The sequence below is a fragment of the Dicentrarchus labrax genome, unplaced genomic scaffold, assembly GCF_905237075.1.
Source record: "Dicentrarchus labrax unplaced genomic scaffold, dlabrax2021, whole genome shotgun sequence".
Taxonomy (NCBI): domain Eukaryota; kingdom Metazoa; phylum Chordata; class Actinopteri; family Moronidae; genus Dicentrarchus; species Dicentrarchus labrax.
Window position 1 is genome coordinate 11,998,191 of NW_026136713.1, and position 24,411 is coordinate 12,022,601.

The following is a 24,411-nucleotide window of genomic DNA, read 5'->3' on the forward strand; positions in this document are numbered from 1 at the left end:
TCTAAATTAGTGTGCTCAATTTGCATTATCTGACACCAAACGCATCTTCTAGATCCACCTCTGGGTCTTTGACAACACATCTTACTTCTAGAAATGGTGTGTAATGTTGACATTGGACTTAAATCACGAGGTGCAGAATCGCCATCGACGATGTATTTTCAATCTCATAATTACTTAGATAAAAACAAACTTATCATAACCAAAAGAAGTGGCCTAAGTTGTAATAAACTAGAAATATTCTTTAAGGTTAGATACTCTCGCTGGAACAAATGTAAAGTCAATACAGTCTCCTTACATGTCACAAAAACATGTATGAGTGCGTGTTCATTTGAGGATGAATTCACATGTGAAACAGCATGCACACACATTGGTTAATTCTAACACCTCACTGCAGCAGGACCCTCTGCACCTGCTCCAGCGCCTGTGTGTGTGTGTGTGTGTGTGTGTGTGTGTGTGTGTGTGTGTGTGTAAAATAGAGAGAGAGAGTTTTATCTCTGTCCTCTGCTGCAATGTCAGATCCATCCTTTCCCCTCATCCAGAGGGCCAGGCAGCAGGCGGCAAAGCTCCAGGGACATCAGCTCACACAGCCCCTCACAGCCCAACAAGGACCTTTACCACTCTGCATCTCATCCGCTTAATTATTTTTTCTCTCTGTCCGTCTCTCCCTCTCACTACCCCTACCCCTCGAATTAATTACTCCCCTCCAATAACTTACATCTCAACCTTGCAAAAAAAACATGACAGTTGCAGCCAGGGTAGCAGCCAAGCAACACGCTACTCCCTTAACCCATCATTCCTGCCTCTTATCTCCACTCAGTAGGGAGATTTTGGACATTCCCTCATTGTTGTTTTTAAATTAGGTTAATGCTAATAATTAACTATGGTCTTAATGGAAATACAGCCTGGCTCTGAATGTCAGAGTCTCATTTTCATATTCAGAGATGGCCCTTTTCATTCATGGGTCACAGTTAGCGAGTGTCACTCAGGATGGAAGAGGGTTTGCCTGGGGATCAGAAATGAAAAGAGTGCCCATTGTTTTTTGTTATCTACGCACAACTGTTTGGATAACCTCGCTGGTCCGAAGCCTGTGTATAATGGGATGACTAATAGCCAACCATTGAACAATTTTGAATCATAAAATATCGTTCCTGTTTTGGCTTTGAAATCAACATGGCCTTAGTTGGATTCAAAGGCCCACTGATGAACATACTGTCTGCCTTTTTCACAACTTTTGTGACTGACATGAGTCCCAAGACGGGTTCTTGCATTAGATCAGGGCTGCCCAAAGTGGACACACTGGTCAAACAAGGATACAATCTATATTCTGTGCGCCTGAAGCATCAGAGATCTTGCACTGGAGCGTGTAGGTGTGTGTGTAGGTGTGTGTATATGTGTGTTGGGACAAGAGGGAGGGAAAGAGAGAGAGAGAGAGAGAGAGAGAGAGAGAGAATCTTTCACTGCTTGCCCACAGCAGCATCAAGCCAGAGACATAATTGCGCTACCGGAAATCACCTTCAAAAGAAAGGCTAAATGATATTACTGACAGGAGTTTCAGCACTGACTTAAATTACAAATATAATGAAAATATACGTACATTTTAACGTTTTTTTTTATTCTTAATGTTCAAGATTGGATTGCCTATGGGGCAAAGTGTGCAACTGCCACAATGCCTCAAGTTCACTCTGTTTTATTGCAAGTTGCCTATTGTACTATGGTACACGTTGCTGTATAAACCTGAAGATGCAATTCACCAAAAGATGTTGTTGCTGATGATATCAATAGCCCAACCCTTATTTTAGGGCCCTGAAGTGGATTAACCAGACACGCAGAAGCATGATTCTCCCATCCATAAAAGAAAGTTTGCAAGCCCTGAGCGTCATTCCGTGTCTTATTTTGAAAATCAAAAGCGGAAGTTAACGTACTTTGCCAACTTGACCGGCTTGTGAGTAGTTCCCTCTCCTCTCCTCCGTCAAAGCACTTGCTTCGAGGACGTGTGGATGTGCTGTGCGGACCGTTGTGTCTCCGTGGCGCAGGACAGGACGGTCGCCACGCCTTCAGGGACGCACTTTTTCACGGCGTCAGCTCTCCGTCTGTGTCCCGTCGCTCCCCGGTGGAAACCTGTCCAGAGCCAGGACATTTAAGAAGCTGTCAACAGACGTTTTCACCACTGACATCAATCCGGCTGCGCCTCTGGAGTCCGGCTCTACTTCTCCCGCTGATGCCAGTTTATCGGGCTCTTTTGTAAACGCTAAATTAATTTGGGAATATCCGGAGCGACAGTTTTTATTGATTTGACATCGGATACAAGTCGGATCAAAGATGGGGATCAAAGTGTAGTGCTGGTAAGTAGCGGGTTTTTTTTGTTTTTTTAAAAAAAGCAAGGCTACCCCACTAATATTACATATTAGCATATTAAGATTGCGCTCACGCCCACAGCCAAGGAGCGCGTGCCTGTGTGTGTGTGTGTGTGTTTGTGTGTGTGTGTGTGTGTGTGTTTGTGTATCTGTGGAACGTGTTAGGTGCTAGAATGGTGAAGAATCAGCATTCCACGCAAACGTTCCATTCGCTGTGACTAAGGCACCGTGGCGTCACAGTTCCAACTTTACTAGCAACAGTGATGACATCATAATTCCTTATCGCGCTCGAGATACCGTAGCGCGCGCGCGCGCCGCTTGCATCACTTTACTACGATGGGAAGCATCACAGTCTGTGGCGTGAGTCAGCGGTGTCCAGGTCTGTTTAAAGGGCGTGTGAGGAGGTGGTGGGGTGGGGCTGGGGGGTTGGGGATCCGGAGCTGGAGTCACTGCGTCTTCAGCCTCTGATACGTTTATAGGGGAGAGTAGTGTACATACAGCAGGTGGCATTGTGATACACAATGTCAATAATCGATGGGTAGATTTGAAAGGACAACAGAGACAGTCGCCCTGATAACTCGGACAGATGTCACATGTTTTACTGTTGTTGACTGGGGTTTGGTTAACTGGCTGCATGCTGCAAAGCTTATCTCATTTTGTGTAATTATTAACGTGTATTAACGTGGGAGTAAAGCCTCCACGTAAACTCACTGCTGATTCTCTCTGGCTCTCTTTGTCAGTTCTGTCTGCATATGTAAATGTAAGTGCAGGGAAGCCTAGTTGTTTTTTTTGTTTTTTTCTTCTTCTTCTATAGGACAGAATGAACAGGTGTGGCACTGTTGACATTTTACTCTATTTTGTTTGGAATGCAAATGATGATCTGCATCATCCGCTAAAGCAGGTGGTAAGCAGCCTTTACACCCAAGGGCGATGAAGCAGCTTGCACAGCTTACCAACACAAACCCAAAAAAAAGGATTTGTTATCTTTCGCCCACAGCTCATCGCAAGGTGCATGAAAGTAAGGCTGGCTCTGTCAGAAACCAGTTAGGTGGGGAGAAATCCTAGCTGGGGTTGCTGATATACCAGTAAAGCCACTTCTTCTCACAGCGCTCGCTCCCACACCCTCAGCTCTGGTCTCCTCCACCCCTCAGCCAGGCTGCACCTCCTCCCCCCCCCAGAGTGAAAGCAGTGGAAAGGGGCATCACGTTTCGTGACTGTGCTCTCTCAGCAGCAGCTCCTCTCTCACCTCTTTCTTAATACATGCCCCGCTGCATCTTTATTTACCCCCAACCCCCCGTTTAGGATGCAACCCTGGGAAATTTGTGTTTGCCCACTCTCACCTCTGTTGGCAGTGTGTGCTTCTGTACGCACAGTGGGGTGAAAAACAAACATTCTTTTTTGTTCTGTGACGTGGTTGATGAATGAGTTTCCTTTGTGAAATGTCAAAATGCTGTGAATCAATTTTTCGATTCTCTTCAGTCTTGCACGAGATAATGATTGAATTTTTTTAATTCAATCATTAGATTTGCACCCTTTGACTTTGTCCTCCAGTGATCAAGACCCTGTGTAGCTCTTTGTTCCACCTTTTGAGTCTGTGTCGTCTGTGCCGTGCCCCATAAAGCCCTGGCTGCCCTTTGGTGATGGAATTTCTTTCTTTCTTTCTTTGAAACGACAGCATGCTCTAACAGTACAGTAGATACAGGTTGTAAAGGCATGAGTCACCCGGAGTAGGGGTCTACCAGAAGTTGCTGGTGACAGGTCTGCAGGCACAGACACGGACTGCAGCACATGTTCCCTCCAATTCAGGCTAAGTCTGCAGAGAATAACAGGTGTGCTGTTAATGAGGGCATCGTTTGTTCCGACGTGAGATTGAGAAAAGGAAGTTCTCAGAGATTGAATCCAGCCATTGTGAGTGTGTGTTTGTGGAGAGAGAGAGAGAGAGAGGGCAGGGTCTGTCTGGGGCAGGTCGACGGGGAGGTAAACACAGTAGCTGTTAGTCTGGTAGCAATGACAGCTTTATCACCACCACTAGGTTTATGGCTGTGTGTGTGCATGGGGGAAGTGGTGTGTGTGTGTGTTCGGGGGGATATCATAGCTCACACACTATTCTACACTACAGACATGACAGAATTCCACTGCTGCTTTGTGGCGGAGCAGTGAAAACAGGAATCCACTACAGCATCGTAATGGCAATTCTGTCACTTGTGCACAAATAATATTAGTTTATCATCTGATTGTTAAACACACATGAAGCTACCAAAATTTTTTATTTTCTTTTTAACTGAATGATCACAGATCAACTGAATCTGATGCAATCAGTCAGCAGAGGAAACTAGTTCTTCCTTTTTTGCTTATACATTTTAGAGAAGGACTCTTAGGGAAATTACATAGCAATATAAGAAAACTAATCATAAATAGGCGAGTGATAATATACAAGAATAGATCAACTCTTCCTTTTGTGCATTTCCATTTCTATTTATCTCCTTCTTGTTTAATGGGGAAATTCCCAAAGTCACCACTCTTCAAAAAAACGTTCCAGAGCCGCTGGATTGTCAAGTATAGCTTGATGAGAGCTGGATTGAAAAGGGACAGAACATCTATGATGGCCTGCGTACCTGACAGCCTGCCTTCAGATGTCCTTTGGCTACTCGGCAGCTTTGCCACTGACACTGGGATGATGAGAGTGATCTCCCTGACAGGGCGAGGTAGACAGGGTTCACATGTGGAATCACTCTGTCACAGCCGGCTGCTCTGTCACCAGAGAGAGAAAGAGAGAGGTGGAGAGAGAGAGAGAGAGAGAGAGAGAGAGAGAGAGGTGGAGGGGGGGTTACAAGGGATTGTGATGGAATAAAAGGGGAGAAGGGGGTGTCACAATGGGGACTCAACAGGCATCTAATTACCTCCCAACAGGAGTTTTGACTCCATGGAAACGCGCAGTGCTCTCCAGAGCTGGTCTTAGCTGCCTCCACATGGCCTGCATGCTGTCATGTGGGCAACTATTGACAGCCAGTCTTTATGGATCGGCTGGGTCAAAAAAGCAGTGGAATATGATAAGATCCCTGGTGTGTTCAATAAACCACTGGAGTAAGCATATAGATTACTCCATCAGATATATAACCCTAACCCAAATGAAGAAAACCTTCCCAATAAAGGTTGACTGGTACCACCCGCCCTTTTTGACTGATGGTGCTGTGGAGCAGCGTTTTGAATGAGGGGGTCCCCGTTTGTATTCTGCACACAATACACATTTCTGCAGCTACTTTCATGCTACTCTACTAATCAACAGCAAAGCATCAACAAAGGCAGTAAACATGGATTATAACAACTGGGGGGGGAAAAAATGGAATTTTTCAAATACCTAGCCCTATTTGGTATTGATATTTTTGTAAATGTAAAGAAATGTTTTCATTATTTCCAGGTGTATAAGTGGAGGGTTGGAAACACCACTGACTTTAGAAACCCCCACTCATGGAAACAGTAGGTCTGAACCATCATTATCTACTTAAATGTCATGGTTCCACTTTAGAATAGGGTGTTAATTCTAGCATCATATGGTCATCATATAGTCCCCATGTAATCTGTTAACATCACGTTACTGTAGTGGCATATTGTTGCTGTAATTGATAGAACCACTCATTACAAATACTGTAGAACGTCAATACGAGTTATTTCAGAAAGCATTATGGACACAAAAATTAGAGAAACAGGGATTGGAAATGTCTTTATGTCCTGGTGTCAACATTAAACAACTAGTTGCAGATTAATAAGCATGTATTCTGACCTCTGACCTCTAAACGTATCAAAATACACAAGGCACGAGTTGTGAACAGACCAGGCCGAGCAATCTCTCAACACTAATTAGTAGGTTTTGACATTGCACATCATCATTGATACACCGCGCGGCCTCTGCCCATGCTGGTTGTAATAGGCAGATAGGTGTACTCTAACAGGAAAGGAGGCAGCCGTGATGAAATTAGTAACGTCAGGTTATTAGATTTGCATCTGTTACCGTCTCGCTCATTAGTTTGCGGCTGTTATTGTGCAGGTTTGATTGAGAGTAAAACAATGCTGAGTGGGTGTTTGGATGAACAATCTAATTTTTCTGAAAGCGCTTAAAGGACTATTGAGGTAGCTGCACATAGGCATCGTTTAATTCAGCCTTTCTTTCTGGATGCTCTTAATCACTCCACTCCACTCTTCTTTCCCATATTCTACCATTCACTTGGTGTGCTGGTAATTCCTCACAAGTGGCACTTGAGGCAAAATTATGCCTGTTTAGAGACAAAATCACTCTAGTCCGATTCCCCCTCGAAGGAGCATTGCATCAAGGGTGGTTGTAAATTGGAATATTATGAATAATACATGACTGTTTTTTAAAGCATTATGACTATTGTGAATGACAGATTTAGGGCTCTTAAGACTCAGACATGTTCTACGTGCCCACTAAGAGCCAATTTGTGCTCAGCTACAATTATCTCTGAGAAACATGATTTAGGTGCCCAGACCCATCACATGTCACAGACCTTCAGTTCATTTTAGTACATCATTTTCACTCACTCTGAACAGGTGAAATAGAGTCAGGAGTGTATTGTTCACATGTGAAGTGGTTTAAAAGAGAAGTCAGTGAATAATGGTGCTCAACCCTTAGAGTTGTTCTCAAAAGCACAGTCTGTCTCTGGCTGATAGTTTTGTGTTATGATTGATTCCATCTAAATGCAAGTATTAGGTAATAATATGATAATTTTATTATAGATTAAAAGTGCAGTTTGTCTTGTGTGACATAGTCTTTCCGTCTTGTTTGGTCTCTCTCAAAATGTCTGAAAACTGTTGCTGCACCTCTTGGAGAACAGTAGGACAGATGGTTGTATTCACAGTGAAGGAATGACTTCACTTGGACTTAGATATACTTTGACTCTCTCAGCCCTTTTGCAAGCACACTTACAAACAGAACCACATGCATGCACACAACTGTGTCCAAACTCGCTCAGGAATGAGGTTGACTGCACATGTGCGCAGGGTGTGTTCGCGGAGGAGAATTTCCAGTGAGCTTTTCATTGGGATTGATGGAGCTGGTGTGTGTGGAACAGGTGCCAGGGTGACCCCGCTCAGACACTACAGGGGGATTCCAATGAAGGGGATTTGGGAAGTGTGTCCCTGCTGAGCCCTGAGTGTGATTCCTAACCTCTGTCGGGCTCGTAGCACAGAGAGGCTGGGGAATGGGTGGGGAGCTGGAATGCCTCGACGGTAACTCAATCCTGTGTTTGGCTGCTGTGTGGGTGCAAGTGTGCATGCATGTGTTTTTTCAAGACACAATGAACTCATTTGTTTTCAGCACCACTCCTCCCCACACACACACACACCATTAACCAACAGTAGTGCGCTGGTTTGATTTTGTTCGTGTGCGGTGACATATGTGTGGTATTTTGCGCTCGCTCTGTTGTCGGCGGTGCCAGGCGGTCACCATGTAGCCCAGCAGCCAGATTGGCTCGCCCCCTGCACCTCGGCATTCAGTCTGGACGCCAATACACTTTTGGGTCTCCTGTTGAGACTGGGGATGATGGTACAGGCAGAGGGCCAAGAAGCTTCCCATGCCAGCAGCTCCCACTGGGAGAGAAGGCTGCTGCAGGGCCATCTGTACAGGCGTCCTGACTGGGCTCATTGGAAAGTAGGGCGTGGAGAGGCAGATGAAGGAGGAGGGGAGGATTGGAGAGGGGACATGTTGAAGGGAAAGGGGAGTGAGAGGCTAGATGACAAAGATGTGTTTACTTTCTTATAAGCGCCTGCCATCGTGAGAATACTCCATTATTTCTCTAGTCGCATCGTTTTTAGCTTTCAAAGAACAGTGTGAAAAATTTAGGCCATGAGCTGCAATACTCTAAGGCACAGAAAACAGTGTCAGGACCAAAAATACACAAGTATCTTCTTTTTTAGAGCGCAGTCCAAGAATAGATGAAGTGTTGAAACTGTAATGTGTTAAAGGAGCGAACATGTGGATCCTAAATTAGAAAGGAAGCGTTAGAGTATGTAAATTAGTTTTTTTGAGGAGGGAGCCGGGGAATCGTATGATGGAGTCTGCAAAGGAAAAGAGGAATTTAGTTAGTCTGGATGTAGGCGAATTTAACATTCATAGAGCCTAGACTGTCTGCACACTACCCTGGGGGGGAATATCACTCTCTCACCCACCTCCACAGAACGCCTTTCTCTCCTATCTTTGCCATCTTATTCCTATACTCATTGTATCCCCGAGCAAGGTAGAGGATGCAGTTTTTATCACAGCCTTTTTACCTCCCTTTAACTGTGATCTCTGAAACCAGGAAGCGACTACAGAAACAAAATGTTGTTGCAATACCCGTGCCGGATATTTGCTGTGCTTACCTCTGATGATGTGCTGCTCCTCTAAGAATAGCATTGCAACACAGTTTCACTCTGGCTTTGTGGTGTTTCTTAGTATTGATATGCTATATCCTTTCTGTAAAAAAAACTCATATATACTCAGTCAATTAGCAAAACTATTTAGCATTTTATATTTCAACATTTGCTGGGAAACAATAGGACTTCGGCTCCAAACCTCCACTCTATATATAACTTTCACCCATCAACATACCTGATTAATTGTTTAATCAAATAAAATCAGGCCCCATATCAGTTAAATAAGGTTTGCTGGTGCAGGAGTAGATTTAATTGGCCTTTGTGCATCAGTTGTATCCTCAAGGACATGAAAACAACTTTGAATTCTGGCACTTATTCAAACTCAAGGAAGAACTGGGCAAAAAAAAAAGATGTTTATAATTAAAATAAATCAGCTCATTCTTTCAGAAACTACAAAATTGTGTTATTTAGCATCCTTATGAAAGACTCTAGACTATTTTACTACAGCTGCATGTAGCCTGTAGGCACGTACCTTGTCCTTAACTTTCATTTTGGTGATGATGAATATACATAGGCAGCGGTGCCAGTGCTTTTTTAAAATCCCTAACTGCTCTATATAGTCTTGAAATCGAGCCAAGCAGCAGAGCATCATTACCACGATGACCCCGGAGTGACTCTGGGTCCATCTGCATCATCAAGGAGCCTTAACTCTTCACCTTTGACCCTTGACCCCTTATTGATAGACGTCAGACAGTGGTTTGATTTTCCCTGAATAAGCCTCTTCAGTCTTAATGGACAGCTGTCTCTAATGTTGATTGTCCTCATCCATTAACTCCTTTGTGGCAGAATAGATTTGTCAGCAGCTATGTTCTCCACAACACCCCCCCACACACACACACATACGCAGACACGCAGGTAGCTAGGTGTGAGTAATACTGTTTATGTGGTGAAACTGGTTTTACAGAGACCAAGATGGAAATGGATGCTAGAAGAGAGAGTCGTGAAGCTGTTTGACAGCTTAAAGCTGCTCAGTCATGTCAGGAATGCCATTGTTTCATCAATACACACATACACAGCTAGACAGTCAAGGGTGCTGATATAGATTGTGTGTCTCCAGACAGTGCCATTCTGTTAATCATGATAGAACAAAGCATGCGGATCTCCTGATGGCAACGATAACAGAAACAATACACACACACACACACACACACACACACACACATGCACGTATGCTGCAAGGGTCCTGAACAATGACACTCCCCCAGCTGTCTAGACAGAGCTCAGGGCTGCCGTTGGCTAGCTGCTGGAGATCTCAGAGGGGATTAGAGCACACACCACTACACTCACCTGTTCTTAGCTGCTTGTTTCTCAGTGTGTTTTTCCATGCAGTGTTGATGTAATGTGACAGGCACAGAGGGAGATGGGTGTATCTTGAGGTATTGAAACAAGTAGAGTATAGCTGTTGATGACTTCTCGGTCACATTGTGGAAAAAAATGAGGAAGCGATATGGCTGCAAAATAATACAAGAATTTATAAAAAGTAGTAATCTATGAGATTTCATTGGAAGAAGCTGTCAATTGTAGGTCATAAAACCTGTCTTTGTCTTTTGTTCAAACAATACTGGAGTTCATGAGCAGTGATGAATTACAATGGAAGGTAAAACGGTCAGTTCTAGCCACTGATTGATTTCAAAGTTTATGCCGCTAACCTCAAGCAGAGGTCATAGAGGTCTGGTAAGTGCACTTCTTTTGAACTTCATCTTCAAATTTGTAGTCTTTTTTTTAAAGTTATTTTTTTTTGGCCTTTTCATGCCTTTATTTGATAGAGACAGCTGAAGATCGACAGGAAAGCGGGGTAGAGAGAGAGGGGATGACACGCAGCAGAGGGCCGCCGATCTGATTCAAACCCGGGCTGCTGCAGCAACTCCGTGTATAGGTTGCCAGCTCTACCGACTGAGCTAATTAATTGACATTACTTGAAGAAGTTTAGGCTAAAATGGCTGCTGTTAAGAAGAAATATACATAGTCTCACTTTAGCTCTTTCTCTGTATCAGTTGTAGTGTCACCATGAGAACAGAGGCCAAGCGTGTCATACTCAGACATGTGATGACTAGTCTACCATACATTGTACACATCTGTTAGGAGGAGTTACCTGACTGACATCTGCTCACACACTACAGACTCTGATGAAATGATGAATCAGAGCCGGAGAAATGCTGGAGGCAGGTGAGGGAGAGCTGAGAAGAGGAAGCAATTGGGGAAAAATAAGGAGAGCGAAGATTATCACAAACGATAGAAGAAATCATTGACAGTGTGGGCACGTAGAATAACACTCTCAGTCACTCCCATACATAAATGAATACAAACACACTGGAAGAGGGGTGTGTCTGTGTGTTTGTATGCATGAGATGACTCAAATAAACTCCAGGATTTAGTTATACACACTCCTACAGCTGGGTAGACTTTGTCTTCCTGTCAGTCCTGTCACAGAGGAAGTTCCTTCCAGTTACCACAATACTTCCCTGCTGCATCTGTGTTGTTGTAGAGGCTTGAAAGATTTGTCCATTTCTCTGTTTATTAGGCTACATCTTCTCTGTGGCTGCATGTTGTAATCCAATCTACAGGAGGTCGCTGCAAGGACACTCCAGGCTAACCCCTTTTTGGAACCTAATCTAGACAGTGACAATCACTTTTATAGGAGGAAAACAGCTCATATGTTGCATAAAGGGAGCAGCATTTTAGATTATCGTAGTAATATTTGTCAACTGAAGTTCTGTGGTAATGTCTAACTCTTATATACAGCATACTGTTAACCCTGCCAAATAGACTATTTAAAAGCTTCAAGGCAGTGAGAGACACACAGATTAAGATTAATAAATTATTTGGTCTGTTTTTATGAAAAAGATAGAGAGAGGGAGAGAGAGAGTTTTCTCTATTAAGTATGGTTTATAGCTAATATTGATTCATACAGCACAGTCAAATGTCCCGAGTGTCATCTGCTGGGTTAAACACATGTTTTTTCCTCTCACAGTCACTGTTTCACAGAGTGGGGTGCAATAGAAAGGCCATTATTATATAGTTCTATGGAGCGCACAAGATGTCGGCCCTCTTTAACCACAACATATATTATGTGAGATATGGCTGTGGGTGTCAGTGGTTTAAGTAGGAAGGAAGGCTGTAAAAGTGTCCTACAGAAAGACTAACCATCCCCCAGCCTTTTGTGTGCCTGTCTGTGTGTGTTTGTGTCTAGGTGCGTACAAGTGCATGAATGAGTGCTCATGTGTAATAGAACAGGGAGAACAAAGGAAAGATCAACCCATCACACAGGGAACTTGAGACATGAGCTGCGTTTCTGCATGCTAGTGTGCGCCTGACCTTTCACCCCAGGGACCCGTGACACCAGGGTCCATTTACTGAGATGGCTGATAGGTGAGGGGGTGGGGGGAGAGATCCTGAAGGTCACCAGAGGATGGAACGATTGCAGCACACCTAGACCACAGCTTTCCACATTGCCATTTCTCTGGCTTTCTCTTCTAACAATGTCTGAAATTGTATTATACGCTGCGTGTTGCAATTTATTATGGTCACTTTTCGTAAAGCTATGCCTTATCTGACAAAATCAGAGTGAGGGTTATTTTTACACCTCTCTTCTGCTTTACTACCGTATTTCTATTGTGTATATTTGCGTGCAAGTGTACTGATGCTGCCCCAAACAGCAGGAAGAATATGGCGTGTTTAAATCTGAAATACTTCCTGCGTGTTGCTCAAGGTCTCGCTGTCAGCCAGTGGGTTTGCTGCCTTTCTCGTGACTCCTGCGGGCAGAGAGGCTTTGTGCCGTTGAACTAGCCTGGAAGCACCCAGAGACTGCTGTTGTCCTTGGTGATGATGAGTGATTCAGGTAGACGTAGTGACCAGGTTCAGACAGTGAGAGGAAGAGCACAGCAGAGTCTATTTTTACATCGAATTCAGACATAAGAAACCAAAACCTATCAGTACTGGACATACAAAATTTAATTTCATTCACCAGTATTGTCTATTTCCTCTACCTTGCCATTTTAAAACTTTTTAAAGAAGGAGGCGTGTCTATAATTTATCAGTTACACGTAGATAACATTAAAGTGGTGATGAGTGATGATGATAATTCTGCCCTGAGGACCTCAATGCTCTCTCTTTCCGTAGTATCTCTACTCTAGCGTACAGTACAGTAAGTGCCTCTTTCCACTACAGCTGCAGTGTTGGTCCATTGAGGGAAGGAGCATGTTGAATTTTTAAAATGTGTAACCCAAAGCATCCTTAAAGGGAAAGACATACAGGGCACAGAGATGGAGGACACGCGATCGCTTTCAGGCAGCAACAGTCTCCACAGCGACTGAGTGACCCACATTTTTGCTCTCTCCTCTGTCTTGTTGGTGTGGGAGACAGGGGCAGCTGTTGGGGGGGTATTCCGTATCCCCCAACGACAGCAGCGGGTCATAAGTTGGACGGTAGGAAAGTGAATGGGAGATGATACATTGGAAGTCTGCAGAGAGGACTGGAAAACGTGTGCTAGAGAATACATTCGGAATGAGAGGCTGAGGCTGTATTCACACCAAGTTAGTTGTTGTGGCGAACAACGCCGGTCCTCCCGTTCATCTGAATGTGAATAGTGCGTTTAGGCTGTGGCAGTGAGGACCACAAGTTATACGGGGGAAAAAAAACTTGAAACAGAATCAACTTTTGGAGAAACCAAATCATGTTAGCTGGCCATCAGACTGTGCTCCACATTCAGGCTGAAATGTTGCTAAAACCAGGCGCTATCCAGGCGGAGTTCATTGACCAAACGATGATACTCTCCGAGTTGTGTCCTCGCCTGGTTTATTTCATGTATCCAGCTTCGTCGCCTGGCTTTTTATGTTTGTGTCCATTTGTTTGAGTTTGCGGAAAGGAAATGGAGAAAAAGGTCCAGATCGAGGATTAGTTAGTTAGCAGTTGGCAAACTGCTTTTAGGTGCATTACCGCTACCTTCAGAATTAGGGGTTTAAAGTGCATAACATAATGTCACACAAATGGGCCATGTAGTGTCATTCCCACACCGCCACACAGAACTGTAACTGCTAACCTGCTGATCGTTGCAACACCTGTTTAGGTGTCAGTTTGGCTACTAGTTGCTAGAAGCGGAGTAGCTGTGAGATCTAGTGTGAGCAAAATTTGCATTAAATTCATTTCCTCTTAGCAAATCAAATGAGCTACTACCAGTAATGCACTTGTTTCCATAAACCCCAACCTTATCCCTCTTCCTCATTCTGTCTATATCCTGCTGACTGTACTCTTTTTTTTATGTCTGTCTATTTGTATTTTAGACAGGAATGCCCCAGACTGTGTGCTCAGGCACCATGTTCACCACTCCCAGTGGCTTCAGCCCCCATCTGGCCTGTGCTGAGCCTGGGGAGGAGGAGGAGGCCCCACAGGAGGGCCCGGGGCCTGGGGCTTGCCTTGCTGATGGGCCCCCGATCACCTCCGCCTCCCTGGACACCCTGATCCAGAACCTTGTCCCCACTGCTGATTACTACCCCGAGGTAAACGGAAATGTACTACAGTCCCTCCACTGTCCATTATAAACTCTATGAAAAACTCAATTTCAGTGACAAAACTGTCAATTACATTATTAGCCATGTCTCTGTTTAAAGTGCTACTCTGTTTCCTTTAATTACAGAAAGCCGCAGTGTTTTTTATTGATGCAGTGGCAGTGTCTTAGTGACTGTCTTTTTCTGTGCTTTGACAGAAAGCCTATGTGTTTACCTTCTTGCTGAGCGCTCGTCTGTTCATCCCTCCTCCGGAGCTGCTGGCCAGGGTTTGTGAGCTGTGCATCAAACAGCAGCAGCTGGATCAGAGCCCACTCGATACGGTCAGCACTGCACCACACACAAAAACATAACTCCTGTATGAACAAGCACAAGCTAATGAACAGAAACTCATGCACAGCCGAAGAACTGAGCCATAATCTGCATGTAAGCAACCGCTGATCTTTTGCTAGATTGCTGACTTTACGATAGTGTTGTCTTTTGCCGAGGGAGTCACAAACATAGACCACACTAAACCTCTTTCACTTCTTCAACAACAGGCAAAAGTGCGCAAGTTTGGTCCCAAGATCCTGCAGCTGCTGACAGAGTGGACAGAGACGTTCCCGACTGACTTCAGGGACGAGAAGATGGTCGGACACCTTAAAGACATAATCCACAGGATAGCTCCATGTGATGAGGTACACTAATGAAATGGAACTGCAGACATAAGATAGCAGCCATCTTCACCAAAAAGCAGGATTTCTATTCAAATCTTTCATTAAAAAGGATAAAATAACAAATAAGCTATCATTTTCTACAGGATAATAATTTGTGATGGGCTTCAAGACTTCTGATTTTGATCCATAGTGCAGTTGTTGCCATTATAGCCCATATAAGCAGTAGCTGCAGTGAGAAATGCTCTGATGGGGAACGAAATTCAATTATCATCACTACCACTGTAGCAGGGTGATGAAAGTAGTCAGAGCGTCAGTGCAGGGTGAGTAGCCACAGTTCCGAGTTACAATCTTACATTACAGGAGAGTAGAGGAGAGGAGAGAGGAAGGAAGGAAGGATGTCAGAGGAGTGGCTCTATCTGCAGCCTCAAGGGAAAAATAGAGGGAGGGAGATGGATGGAGAAAATGGGGGGTGGGGGGGTGGGATACAGGGGCACAGTGAGCAGAGGTGAGGTGAGAAGGAGGGCGGTGGTGGAGTCAAGAGTGTGTGACTAGGAAAAATGGAGTGAGGTGAAGAGAGGACAGAAAGAGGGGAAGGGCAGGTGCTGATGAATGTGCTACTATTTACAGCTGGCTGTCTGCAGTATGGGTGTGTGTGCATGTGTGCACATACATGTGGGAGCTGTGGCTCTGGGTCATTTGTGAGACAGACTGACCTAACGGCCTCTGTAACCAGTCATCTGGAGGGAGCAGCACAGAAACACACATTCCTGGACATATCACACAGCACACAGCACATCAGCGCTGGGAGAAAACCTCGAAAACACGTTTTAATTCAACTGAAAAATGACACTGTACTTTTAATTTTTGGGCTCATTAAATCCTTTCAAAGACAATTAGATAATAGCAAAATGCATTTCCTTTGTTATAAAAACAAAGATGTTGTTTTTAAATCTTAATGTTTTGGAGATTAAAGTTATTCGCCAAATACAGTGATACAGTTAATGAGGTATTAATATACTCAAATAAAGAGATTACGAATTGTCAGTTCTTAATTCTTTCAGTTGATGTTACAATTTACAAATTTATAGGATGATACAGATACAGACATAGAGCCAAAGAAAGGCCACAAGCTAAACAAATCCATAAAACTTAAACTTGGGGCTATGGTACAGGTTGTGCAAGAATGCTGGAATAAATACTTAATAGATAATAATTTACTCTATTTACAGAAGTAGGTTAATGTGGGGCCCTGGTAGTTCACTGGGTACTGGGACCATGTACCACATGGCAAGGCTGAGTACTTACCTCAGTGGCCCGTGTACGAGTCCGGCCTGAGGCTCTTTCTCTCTCCCCAGCCTGTCCTGTCTCTATACTGTCCTGTCAAAGTAATAATAATGATACAGTACATATAGTCCGCTTAGACTTGCATGTGACATTGAAAATGTGTCATGTACATGTTATTGTGCAGTTACATTGTAATATAAATTATATGTTTATATGGAATATGTCCTGACATCTGCCAGTAAGCTTATGTTGTTTTGTTTTTGTTTTTTGCTAGTTTTGAGTTAATCACGAGCAATATTTGCTGGTTTTCTCGTAGAAACCTGCTGAGCATTCTTTTTTATTGAGGGCTACTCAATATGAATGACTGTACTCTTAGTGACTTACTGTCAAATAAATTACTCATAAGTTCTAAAATAAAGAGCTGGGATAACAAGAGGAGGCATGCACACCAGAGTTTTGATTTATGCCTATGACTGATCTGTGATGCATTAATAAATTATTCATTAAAGTCGTTATTGACAGCTCCTCTCCTCTCCTCTCCTCTCCTCTCCTCTTCTCTCCTCTTCTCTCCTCTCTTCTCTGCAGGCGTACTGGAAAACTCTAAACCAGGTGCTGCAGAAGCTTAGCCAGAGGCTGGCCCTGATGAGCCAGGGGGAAGAGAGCATCGTCAAGGTCTCCCTCAATGCGTCCTCCATCTCTGACAAGCTGGTGGCCTTCAAAACCAAGCCTCCGCCCATCCAGAAGGACATGCTCTCCATCTGCAATGACCCGTACACCCTGGCACAGCAGCTCACCCACGTGGAGCTGGTAAGGAGAAGGGAAGGGAGAGGGAGGGAAGCATGGGTTACACAGAGGTCAGGGTAAGAGATGATAACAAGGATGGACGAGGAGGAGTGGAAAGGATGTTAGATGGTGGGGGGGTGGCGGGGTGGGGCGGATGAGCTAAGGATGGTGAAGCATGGGTGGAGACATAGTCCAAGTCAAGGACATAACCATGGATCATCAAACGAGGAGATGGAGTTGATAGAAAGATATGAAAGAAGAACAAAGGAAAGACAGGTGGTAGGTAAATTAGCAAACTAAATTGGCAGAATCACTTGACACTGTGATCTTGTAGTGTTTTGAAGCTCACTGTAGTATAACCTTGAGTATTACTTGTCAGCTATTCCAGTGCTAACTGGTCTTCACCCAGTGTAATAAAAAAGGGAATAATGCAATGAAACATACGTGAACAAAGGATCTCTGCAGTGCCCCTCACATTGCATGCGTGGTGCCTTCAGTCTATTCATGTGTGTCTTGATGTGGGCACGTGGATCTGGGGGTGGTTGTGTTTCTGTGTGTGTGTGTGTGTGTGTGTGTGTGTGTGTGTGTGTGTGTGTGTGTGTGTGTGTGTGCTTGAGTTAGCTTGTACCCTTGTCTGAGCGGTGACATCACCCCAGAAGTCAGTGATGTGCCTGGGGCTTCAAACAAAGGGGATAAAACTGCTGTGGATATATGTGACCTGACAGCTTCACACTCTGGCACACTCTGGCACACACACACACACACACACACACACACACACATATAAAAGGAGAAAGAAAGAGAGACTTTCTATTTCTATTGCTGGTTTTAGCAACATGTTAATTATGATTGAAAAGAATTAGATGCCATTGTGTAATTATTTTCAGTCATAATTAACATGTTGCTAAAACCAACAATAGAAATAGTGTATGAGTGCACTGTACATGCCTATATGTCTCTCTTTCTTTCTCCTTTTATGTGTGTGTGTGTGTGTGTGTGTGTGTGTGTGTGTGTGTGTGTGTGTGTGTGTTCTGGATTATATAGTTGATATAGGCCCAATGAGTCAGTTTGATTCACACGTGTATGTAACTGCACAGTTGTCTTTTAATAGAAGTGAATATTGTCTCTCGTGTCACTTTGAGGAAATATGATTCCAATGAGTCACGTCAGTGAGTCATTACTTCCGCTTATTGATTGTCTTCCATTACTGAAATGAAAGAATTATTGATGGGACCACCCCCATTTTTGTGAATGTGTGTGTGTGTTTTCCAGGAACATTTGAGACATATTGGGCCGGAAGAGTTTGTCCAAGCCTTTGTTCAGAAAGACCCGCTAGATGGAACCCAGGTAAACTTTTATTTTGAGCGTTTATAAATTATTTTTCTGTGTCACTATGTTTTTCAGGAGCAATGCACATGTAGAAATTCTAAGATTTGTTTTCTGTATGTTTTGTCACATCAGTAGAAACCCATAGTCTATCCTGAGATCAAAGCACAGCATTTCTTATTTCATCTTTTCAGTTTTGTTTAGTTTGAGAAGCTGTCACAGTAAAAAAAATCAGCAAAAGCCTTGTGGTTTCACAGACAGCACATAATTGTAACATCACAAGCAAACACATAAGGGCTTTATCTGCCCTCTCTGTATAACTGTTGAATGCTTTTACTCTCTCTTCTCCCACTGTCACTCGTTCCCTTTTCACTGTATTCAGTCTCTTTCACTCACCACCTCTCCTTCTGACCTTCCCCTATGGTTTTTCTCGTGAACTTCATTGATCGTGTTAGTTTTCACTCCCGGCTCGCTGTCTTTGACATTTACACTCACATAGGGGGGTCTGTAGATAGGAAGCTAATTAGGGACAGATGAATTCCCTATGGTAGCACTCCCTATACTGACTGTTATTTGCATGCGCTTGTGTGCATGTGTGTGTCGTCAGCAGCCATGCTTCAGTGACCAGAAGAAGAAAACCTCCAACCTGGAAGCTTATGTCAGGTGGTTCAACAGACTGTGTTACCTGGTAGCTACTGAGATCTGCATGGTGAGTGGCAAATGTTGGTACTCCAGGTGCTCAGTTATTCATAACATTAGAAGCAAACAAACGGCACACAAAATATCTTATTATACCAAAATATGAACAATATGTTTATATATATTGTATGAACAGTCCCCAAGACATGAGGAACATTTATCCTGTCCACAAAATAGGAAAACCTGGTGCTAGAAAATCACTTTAATCATGAAGTAGACATGAATGGGAGGAGACATTAGAACGATGCTGTTGTGCCACTATACAGGCATACCTGAAAGAGCATTTTAGAATATATGCACGTTTAGATTTTATACCTCATAGTCGTCCTGTATTTTACATAAAACAATTCTTGGAAATATGTAAAATCGTAGTAGTATTTCATTCTTGTGAACAAATAAAGGGGCAGCAGATAAAAGCTGTTTAGTTTTCACAGAGCGTCACTGCCCCCTAATGGTTATATTGTGTAACTACATAGTCACTTGCAAGGTTAGTTTAACAGTTTGTGCCAGCACTTGTATAGATAAATACCTTTCATTGTGAAAAATTAAGAAAATATGAAAAAAAAAACTTAATACAAGTCTGTTTTTTGCAGCCAGCGAAGAAGAAGCAGAGGGCCCAGGTGATAGAGTTCTTCATCGATGTTGCCAGGGAGTGTTTCAACATTGGAAACTTCAACTCCCTTATGGCCATCATCTGTGAGTGTCATTTTATGGTATATGAGAGTATTATCACTGACAAATCACCGGCATGACCTGGTATTAATAGCTGAAATCCATTTCCTCCCGTAGCCGGTATGAACATGAGTCCCGTGTCACGGCTGAAGAAGACTTGGGGCAAAGCCAAGACTGCCAAGTTCTTCATTCTCGAGGTAAACACAATCCAACTATCCACCGACAGAAGTACAAGACAGGTAGAAACTTGAAGTTGACAGTGTATTGCTTGTTGCCATTTGCTTTGACAGCATCAGATGGATCCTACGGGAAACTTCTACAACTACAGGACAGCCCTGAGGGGGGCCGCCCATCGCTCTCAGACTGCCAACAGCAACAGAGAAAGGGTACGGTTCCGCTTCACATCGCTGCCAGTTCTCTGAAATCAATTATTTATTGCATCAGTATTTCCTATATCTTTCTGCCTGTTTTGTCTCCTCAGATTGTGATTCCCTTCTTCAGCCTGCTTATCAAAGACATTTACTTCCTGAATGAAGGATGTGCCAATCGGTTGCCCAACGGCCATGTCAACTTTGAGGTGAGCCAGTCCTTTTTTTTTTTTATCTCCTGACCCTGCCTCATTCAACCATCCTAAAAAACATTTACTCATTGTAATCTTGTTTCTTAGAAATTTGTGGAGTTGGCACGGCAAGTTGGGGAGTTCATGACGTGGAAACAAGTGGAGTGTCCATTTGAGGAGGATCGGGCCATCCTACACTACCTCCACACTGCTCCCATCTTCAGCGAGGACGGTGAGAGCCTGTTTGTACTTCAGAAACCTCTCTGCACAGTGTTGATCCAAGTATTTGTTTGTGATGGTTTGCTCTTACTAACCTCTTTACTTATTTACCGTTTCTTTTCTCATTCTTCACCAGGACTCTACCTCGCATCCTATGAGAGTGAGAGTCCAGAGAACCAGGTAGAGAAGGACAGATGGAAAGCACTCAGGTAAAAATTATGTCAAATCAGAGATGCTGTTGAGTGTAAATCAACGCACCGTCCTTCATCATCTCTTTTCTGCCATCAGGTCTAACGTTCTGGGAAAGACATGAGGAACTGACGGCAGCTAACCCTCCCACCAGCGAGGGAGCATGTGTTCTCATTGCACTAAAATGAACTGTGAAGGAACCTAGCTGGTACTTAGGTGTTTTTCTATGAAGAAATGATGAAAAAAAAAAGAAACACGATGAACGGGATTCATCAAGAAGAGTGTAAAAAATAAAAAATAAAACATCACAAAAAAAGTGAATTGGAAACGTTAAGCTATGGACACTGCAAAATGCCTTTGCAGCATATCAACTATCAGTGATGAGGTCCAGTTTGTTGGGAGAGGAATACAGCCCCTCCGGCCCCCCTTCCCTTGATGTGTGTTTACTCTGTGAAGATATGTTTACTACAATAGAGAGTACAGTTACAGGGAAAACCACTTTATAAAATGAAATTCCTACTGATGCTATCGTTGTTTTTTTTGTATTTGCTCCTCCTAGCTCTCTGTTCCCCTTTGGCCCAAAGCCTTGCCTAGGTATTTAAGTTAACTTTTCCCCTTTACTTGTAATGTACTGTAATGAAACTTACAATGATGTGAAGGGCGCTGGCTAGCCCATATCAGCTGTCAAATTTTATAGGTCTACTGAAGGAATGGCAACTGTGTGAATCTGGGATAACAGAAAATGACAGGCCTTGAGCATTTTACCAGTTCATCTCATGTGTACTTTTAATGTGTGTTTGTGATCCAGATGTTTGATGCATTCCTGTCTGTTCAGATGGTCACCGTCTTGTTTTGCATGAGAATGACTGGAGAAGCCTTTTTATTGCTCATCTCTTCTTGTTTTTTTTATTTATTGTATTTTATTTTAGTGAAAAAGTGTTGGTCGGGGAATATGAACTGTTTAAAAAGTGTTTACTCCTTTTAAATGTATTGTGCCATTAATGCAAGACAACTACAGTATAGCTTAACAGTTACAAGGCCAGGTGTAGATTGTGTACAGGTGACATTTACCCCTCATCTTTCTGCTCTTCAGGAAGTTTTCTCTGACTGACGTTCAGTTGTCTGATATATTTATGGAGATTTCTGTGCTGACAGATGTATAGTTTTTATTGTAACTTTCCTTTACTGAATATGAAGTCCAATGGCATGCTATGACAGGTGTTTTTAAAGGGGCATTAAGCGTATCCACCTTGTAAAGATTACTACTGCAACACAAACTTTGTAGTCCTGATTGCGTTGTTGCATTCTGTGGAAGGACAATGATGAATTGGAGACTTTTGTCTTTCTATAAAGTAAAGAGGGAAACTTGTGCCATATGAATCACTGCTTGTCATGACCATTCAGGTTCCTCTGACTTGAAATGTGTTGTTTATCGTTTCGTGGGATTGTCACTGAGCCTTGTTTTTTTTGGCAATTTTGTTGTGATTCGGGAGCCATTTTTGAGGGTGGGTGATGGGAGGAGAGGAGGGTTACGGGGAAGGGATGGGAACTGTGTAATTATAAGCTTTTTAAACAACAGTCTTATTCAGTTTGCTATAATTGATTGATGTCAGTGTTTTCTCTTAAGAAGCACCTTTCCCTCCCAATAACAGACTTTAATTCTCCCTCCTCATTTGTCATCAATAAACTTGCTTTCCCTGTAACACATTCCCCAGATAAGTTAAGACTATAGAGAGCCAGAGATGTGAAGTGAAACCTGCCATTCAAGGTGAAGACATGTTTTAATAAAACATTGCCTGTGTTGAACACGTGTTTTCAATGACAATCTCCTACATTACATCAGTTCTACTGTTTTTAACGGGGCGATCGCACTGCCATCTTTGAATTTTTGCTTACACACGTGTACATTGCTGTGTGCAGTTCAACAAGTGGAATGCATTCAGTGTTTTTCATAGTTAGCGAGGCCAAGCAGACACTTTTGGCTCCAACATCACGGAAACATTTGTGACTCGTTCCTTAAAAAAAAGCCTTTAATAAAAGTCAACCATGCTTAGCTGATTGCCTGCAGTTGATTTTGTTTATGACACGCTTGATCAAAGCATTGCACAGACTATGAATTCACACAGTCAGGGTTGATGTACAGCCTCTACCTCATTTGCATGTGGACATTTTGGATTAGGGTAGAAAAATCCATGTGAATGGATGAGCACATAAGAAGATTTAATCTGCCAATCCAGGCAGATATCGAAGTCAAGTCAAGATAAATTCATTAGGCAATCAACAGAGCCAACGCATTATCTCTGAAAGGGCTGCAACTAACCAACAATTATTTTCCTTTTTCTTTCAATAAATCTTTCAGTTATTTTACAAATGATCAGTATTTTGTCTATAAAATGTTAAAAAATGGTGGAAACTGCCCAACACAATTTTCCACAGCAAGATATTGACTTTAAAATGTAATGTAACAAACAAAAGGAATAACCCACACATTTGAGATTAGGATGAATATGATGATAATAGATTATAAAACAATGTTGCTGACTATTCTTCTATGGATGACTAATCCAATAATTGTTTCAGACAAATTTAAAGAACATACTGATTAGAAATGTGCCAAATTTGTATAGCAGTGTTATCTCCTTAATGCATGAAGTGTTACCAAAAATCTGTTTAATGTTAACTTTGACACACAATATCAGAGACGCAGCCCACACTTAATTGTAACCCTGCAGTAAAGATCCCAGGCATATTCCATATTAAATGGTTTATTTTAAGGTTCAATTCAAATATTTTAGTCTTTAAGTTCTTCTCCGCCTGCGTGAAATGTCATCTCGGCCAGTCTGGTGTAAGTGTCAAAGTCCCTGTTGGCCAGGTAGGTGCCGAAGAAGGCCTGGAGAAACAGCACTGGCCTCATCTTCCTCAGGACCGGTTTGGAGATGTCCATCCAGTACCGGAGCAGGTTGCCCTTCTCTGGCATCGGTGCTGTGTTGTACCTGGCTGCGAGGCCCATACTCACAGGTAAGGCCAGGAGGATGGGGTACACCCCACCGCCCACCACGCCAACAAGTAAACCTCGCATCAGTACACAGGTGGGACAGTTGAGGTCACCGGACAGGAGGGGGTTGGACACCGTTGCGTTGTACAAGGCATATGTTGTCAGGAAGGGCAGGACGGCCATCGGCAGGTTGGAGCTGATGCGCGCCTCTTTGACATTCAGAGCTCGGCGGTAAAAGCTGTTGGATATCACTCCTGCGAGCCCAGCATTTCCCCCCAGATACATGTGTCCGTAGACGAATAATTTCTGATCAATGTCGGGCAGCTTCTCGAAATTCTTCGCCAGCATTTCGGAAATAATTGCTCTTGTGTGCGCATCTCTAGAGATGCGCTCTTTCTGCGTGTTATCCAACATCTTTAAGATTCAGTGTTTAAACGAACGCTGTTTGAACGAGAAGTCCTTGTTTACAACTTGGAGAACTGAGATATCACATAGAGGTTAGGTGGTCCGAGCTCATGACAGGGCGCAGACATGTCTTACCCACAATTCAGAGCTCTCAAAATGGGTTTTTTTCTGCCCTGAGTCAGGCGTCTCAGGAAGAGCTCCCTCTCTGTTTATATGGGGGGTTAATTTCAAAAACTTAACATCCCACTTTCATTAATATTGTACTTTCTCCCAGTGCACAGACTAGCGTTATTAACAGCCTATTTTAATTATTATTATTATTTTATTTTTTTACTTAATG

The 24,411-nt window shown here is 43.2% G+C and overlaps 2 protein-coding genes across 3 annotated transcripts; one reads left to right on the plus strand and one right to left on the minus strand.

Annotated features, from left to right (window-relative positions):
- The first annotated feature begins 1,959 nt into the window (after positions 1-1,959).
- On the plus strand, positions 1,960-22,477 carry LOC127374147 (ras-GEF domain-containing family member 1C). 2 transcript variants are annotated; one of them, XM_051419165.1, is made up of 14 exons: positions 1,960-2,342; positions 14,063-14,278; positions 14,485-14,607; positions 14,824-14,961; positions 16,810-17,031; positions 18,280-18,354; positions 18,941-19,042; positions 19,626-19,728; positions 19,822-19,901; positions 19,995-20,090; positions 20,186-20,281; positions 20,372-20,495; positions 20,619-20,691; positions 20,771-22,477. In XM_051419165.1, exons 2-14 carry the CDS (start codon positions 14,069-14,071, stop codon positions 20,793-20,795), a joined length of 1,467 nt encoding a protein of 488 aa, XP_051275125.1. In that variant the 5' UTR covers positions 1,960-2,342; positions 14,063-14,068; the 3' UTR covers positions 20,796-22,477. The 2 variants fall into 2 exon arrangements, with proteins under 2 accessions (XP_051275125.1, XP_051275126.1); XM_051419166.1 differs by having other exon boundaries at positions 18,944-19,042.
- Positions 22,478-22,683: 206 nt separating this feature from the next.
- On the minus strand, positions 22,684-24,269 carry tmem126a (transmembrane protein 126A). Its single transcript, XM_051419167.1, has one exon. The coding sequence runs from the start codon at positions 24,078-24,080 to the stop codon at positions 23,463-23,465; it is 618 nt and encodes a 205-aa protein (XP_051275127.1). The 5' UTR covers positions 24,081-24,269; the 3' UTR covers positions 22,684-23,462.
- Between the last annotated feature and the right edge of the window lie 142 nt (positions 24,270-24,411).

Bases quoted from the DNA above. Each gene is read 5' to 3' on its own strand.
- LOC127374147 (XM_051419165.1), top strand. From the start codon at position 14,069: ATGCCCCAGACTGTGTGCTCAGGCACCATGTTCACCACTCCCAGTGGC. The intron at 14,962-16,809 runs GTACACTAATGA...TCTTCTCTGCAG, and splicing joins GGATAGCTCCATGTGATGAG to GCGTACTGGAAAACTCTAAA. The intron at 20,692-20,770 runs GTAAAAATTATG...TTCTGCCATCAG, and splicing joins GACAGATGGAAAGCACTCAG to GTCTAACGTTCTGGGAAAGA.
- tmem126a (XM_051419167.1), bottom strand. From the start codon at position 24,080: ATGTTGGATAACACGCAGAAAGAGCGCATCTCTAGAGATGCGCACACA.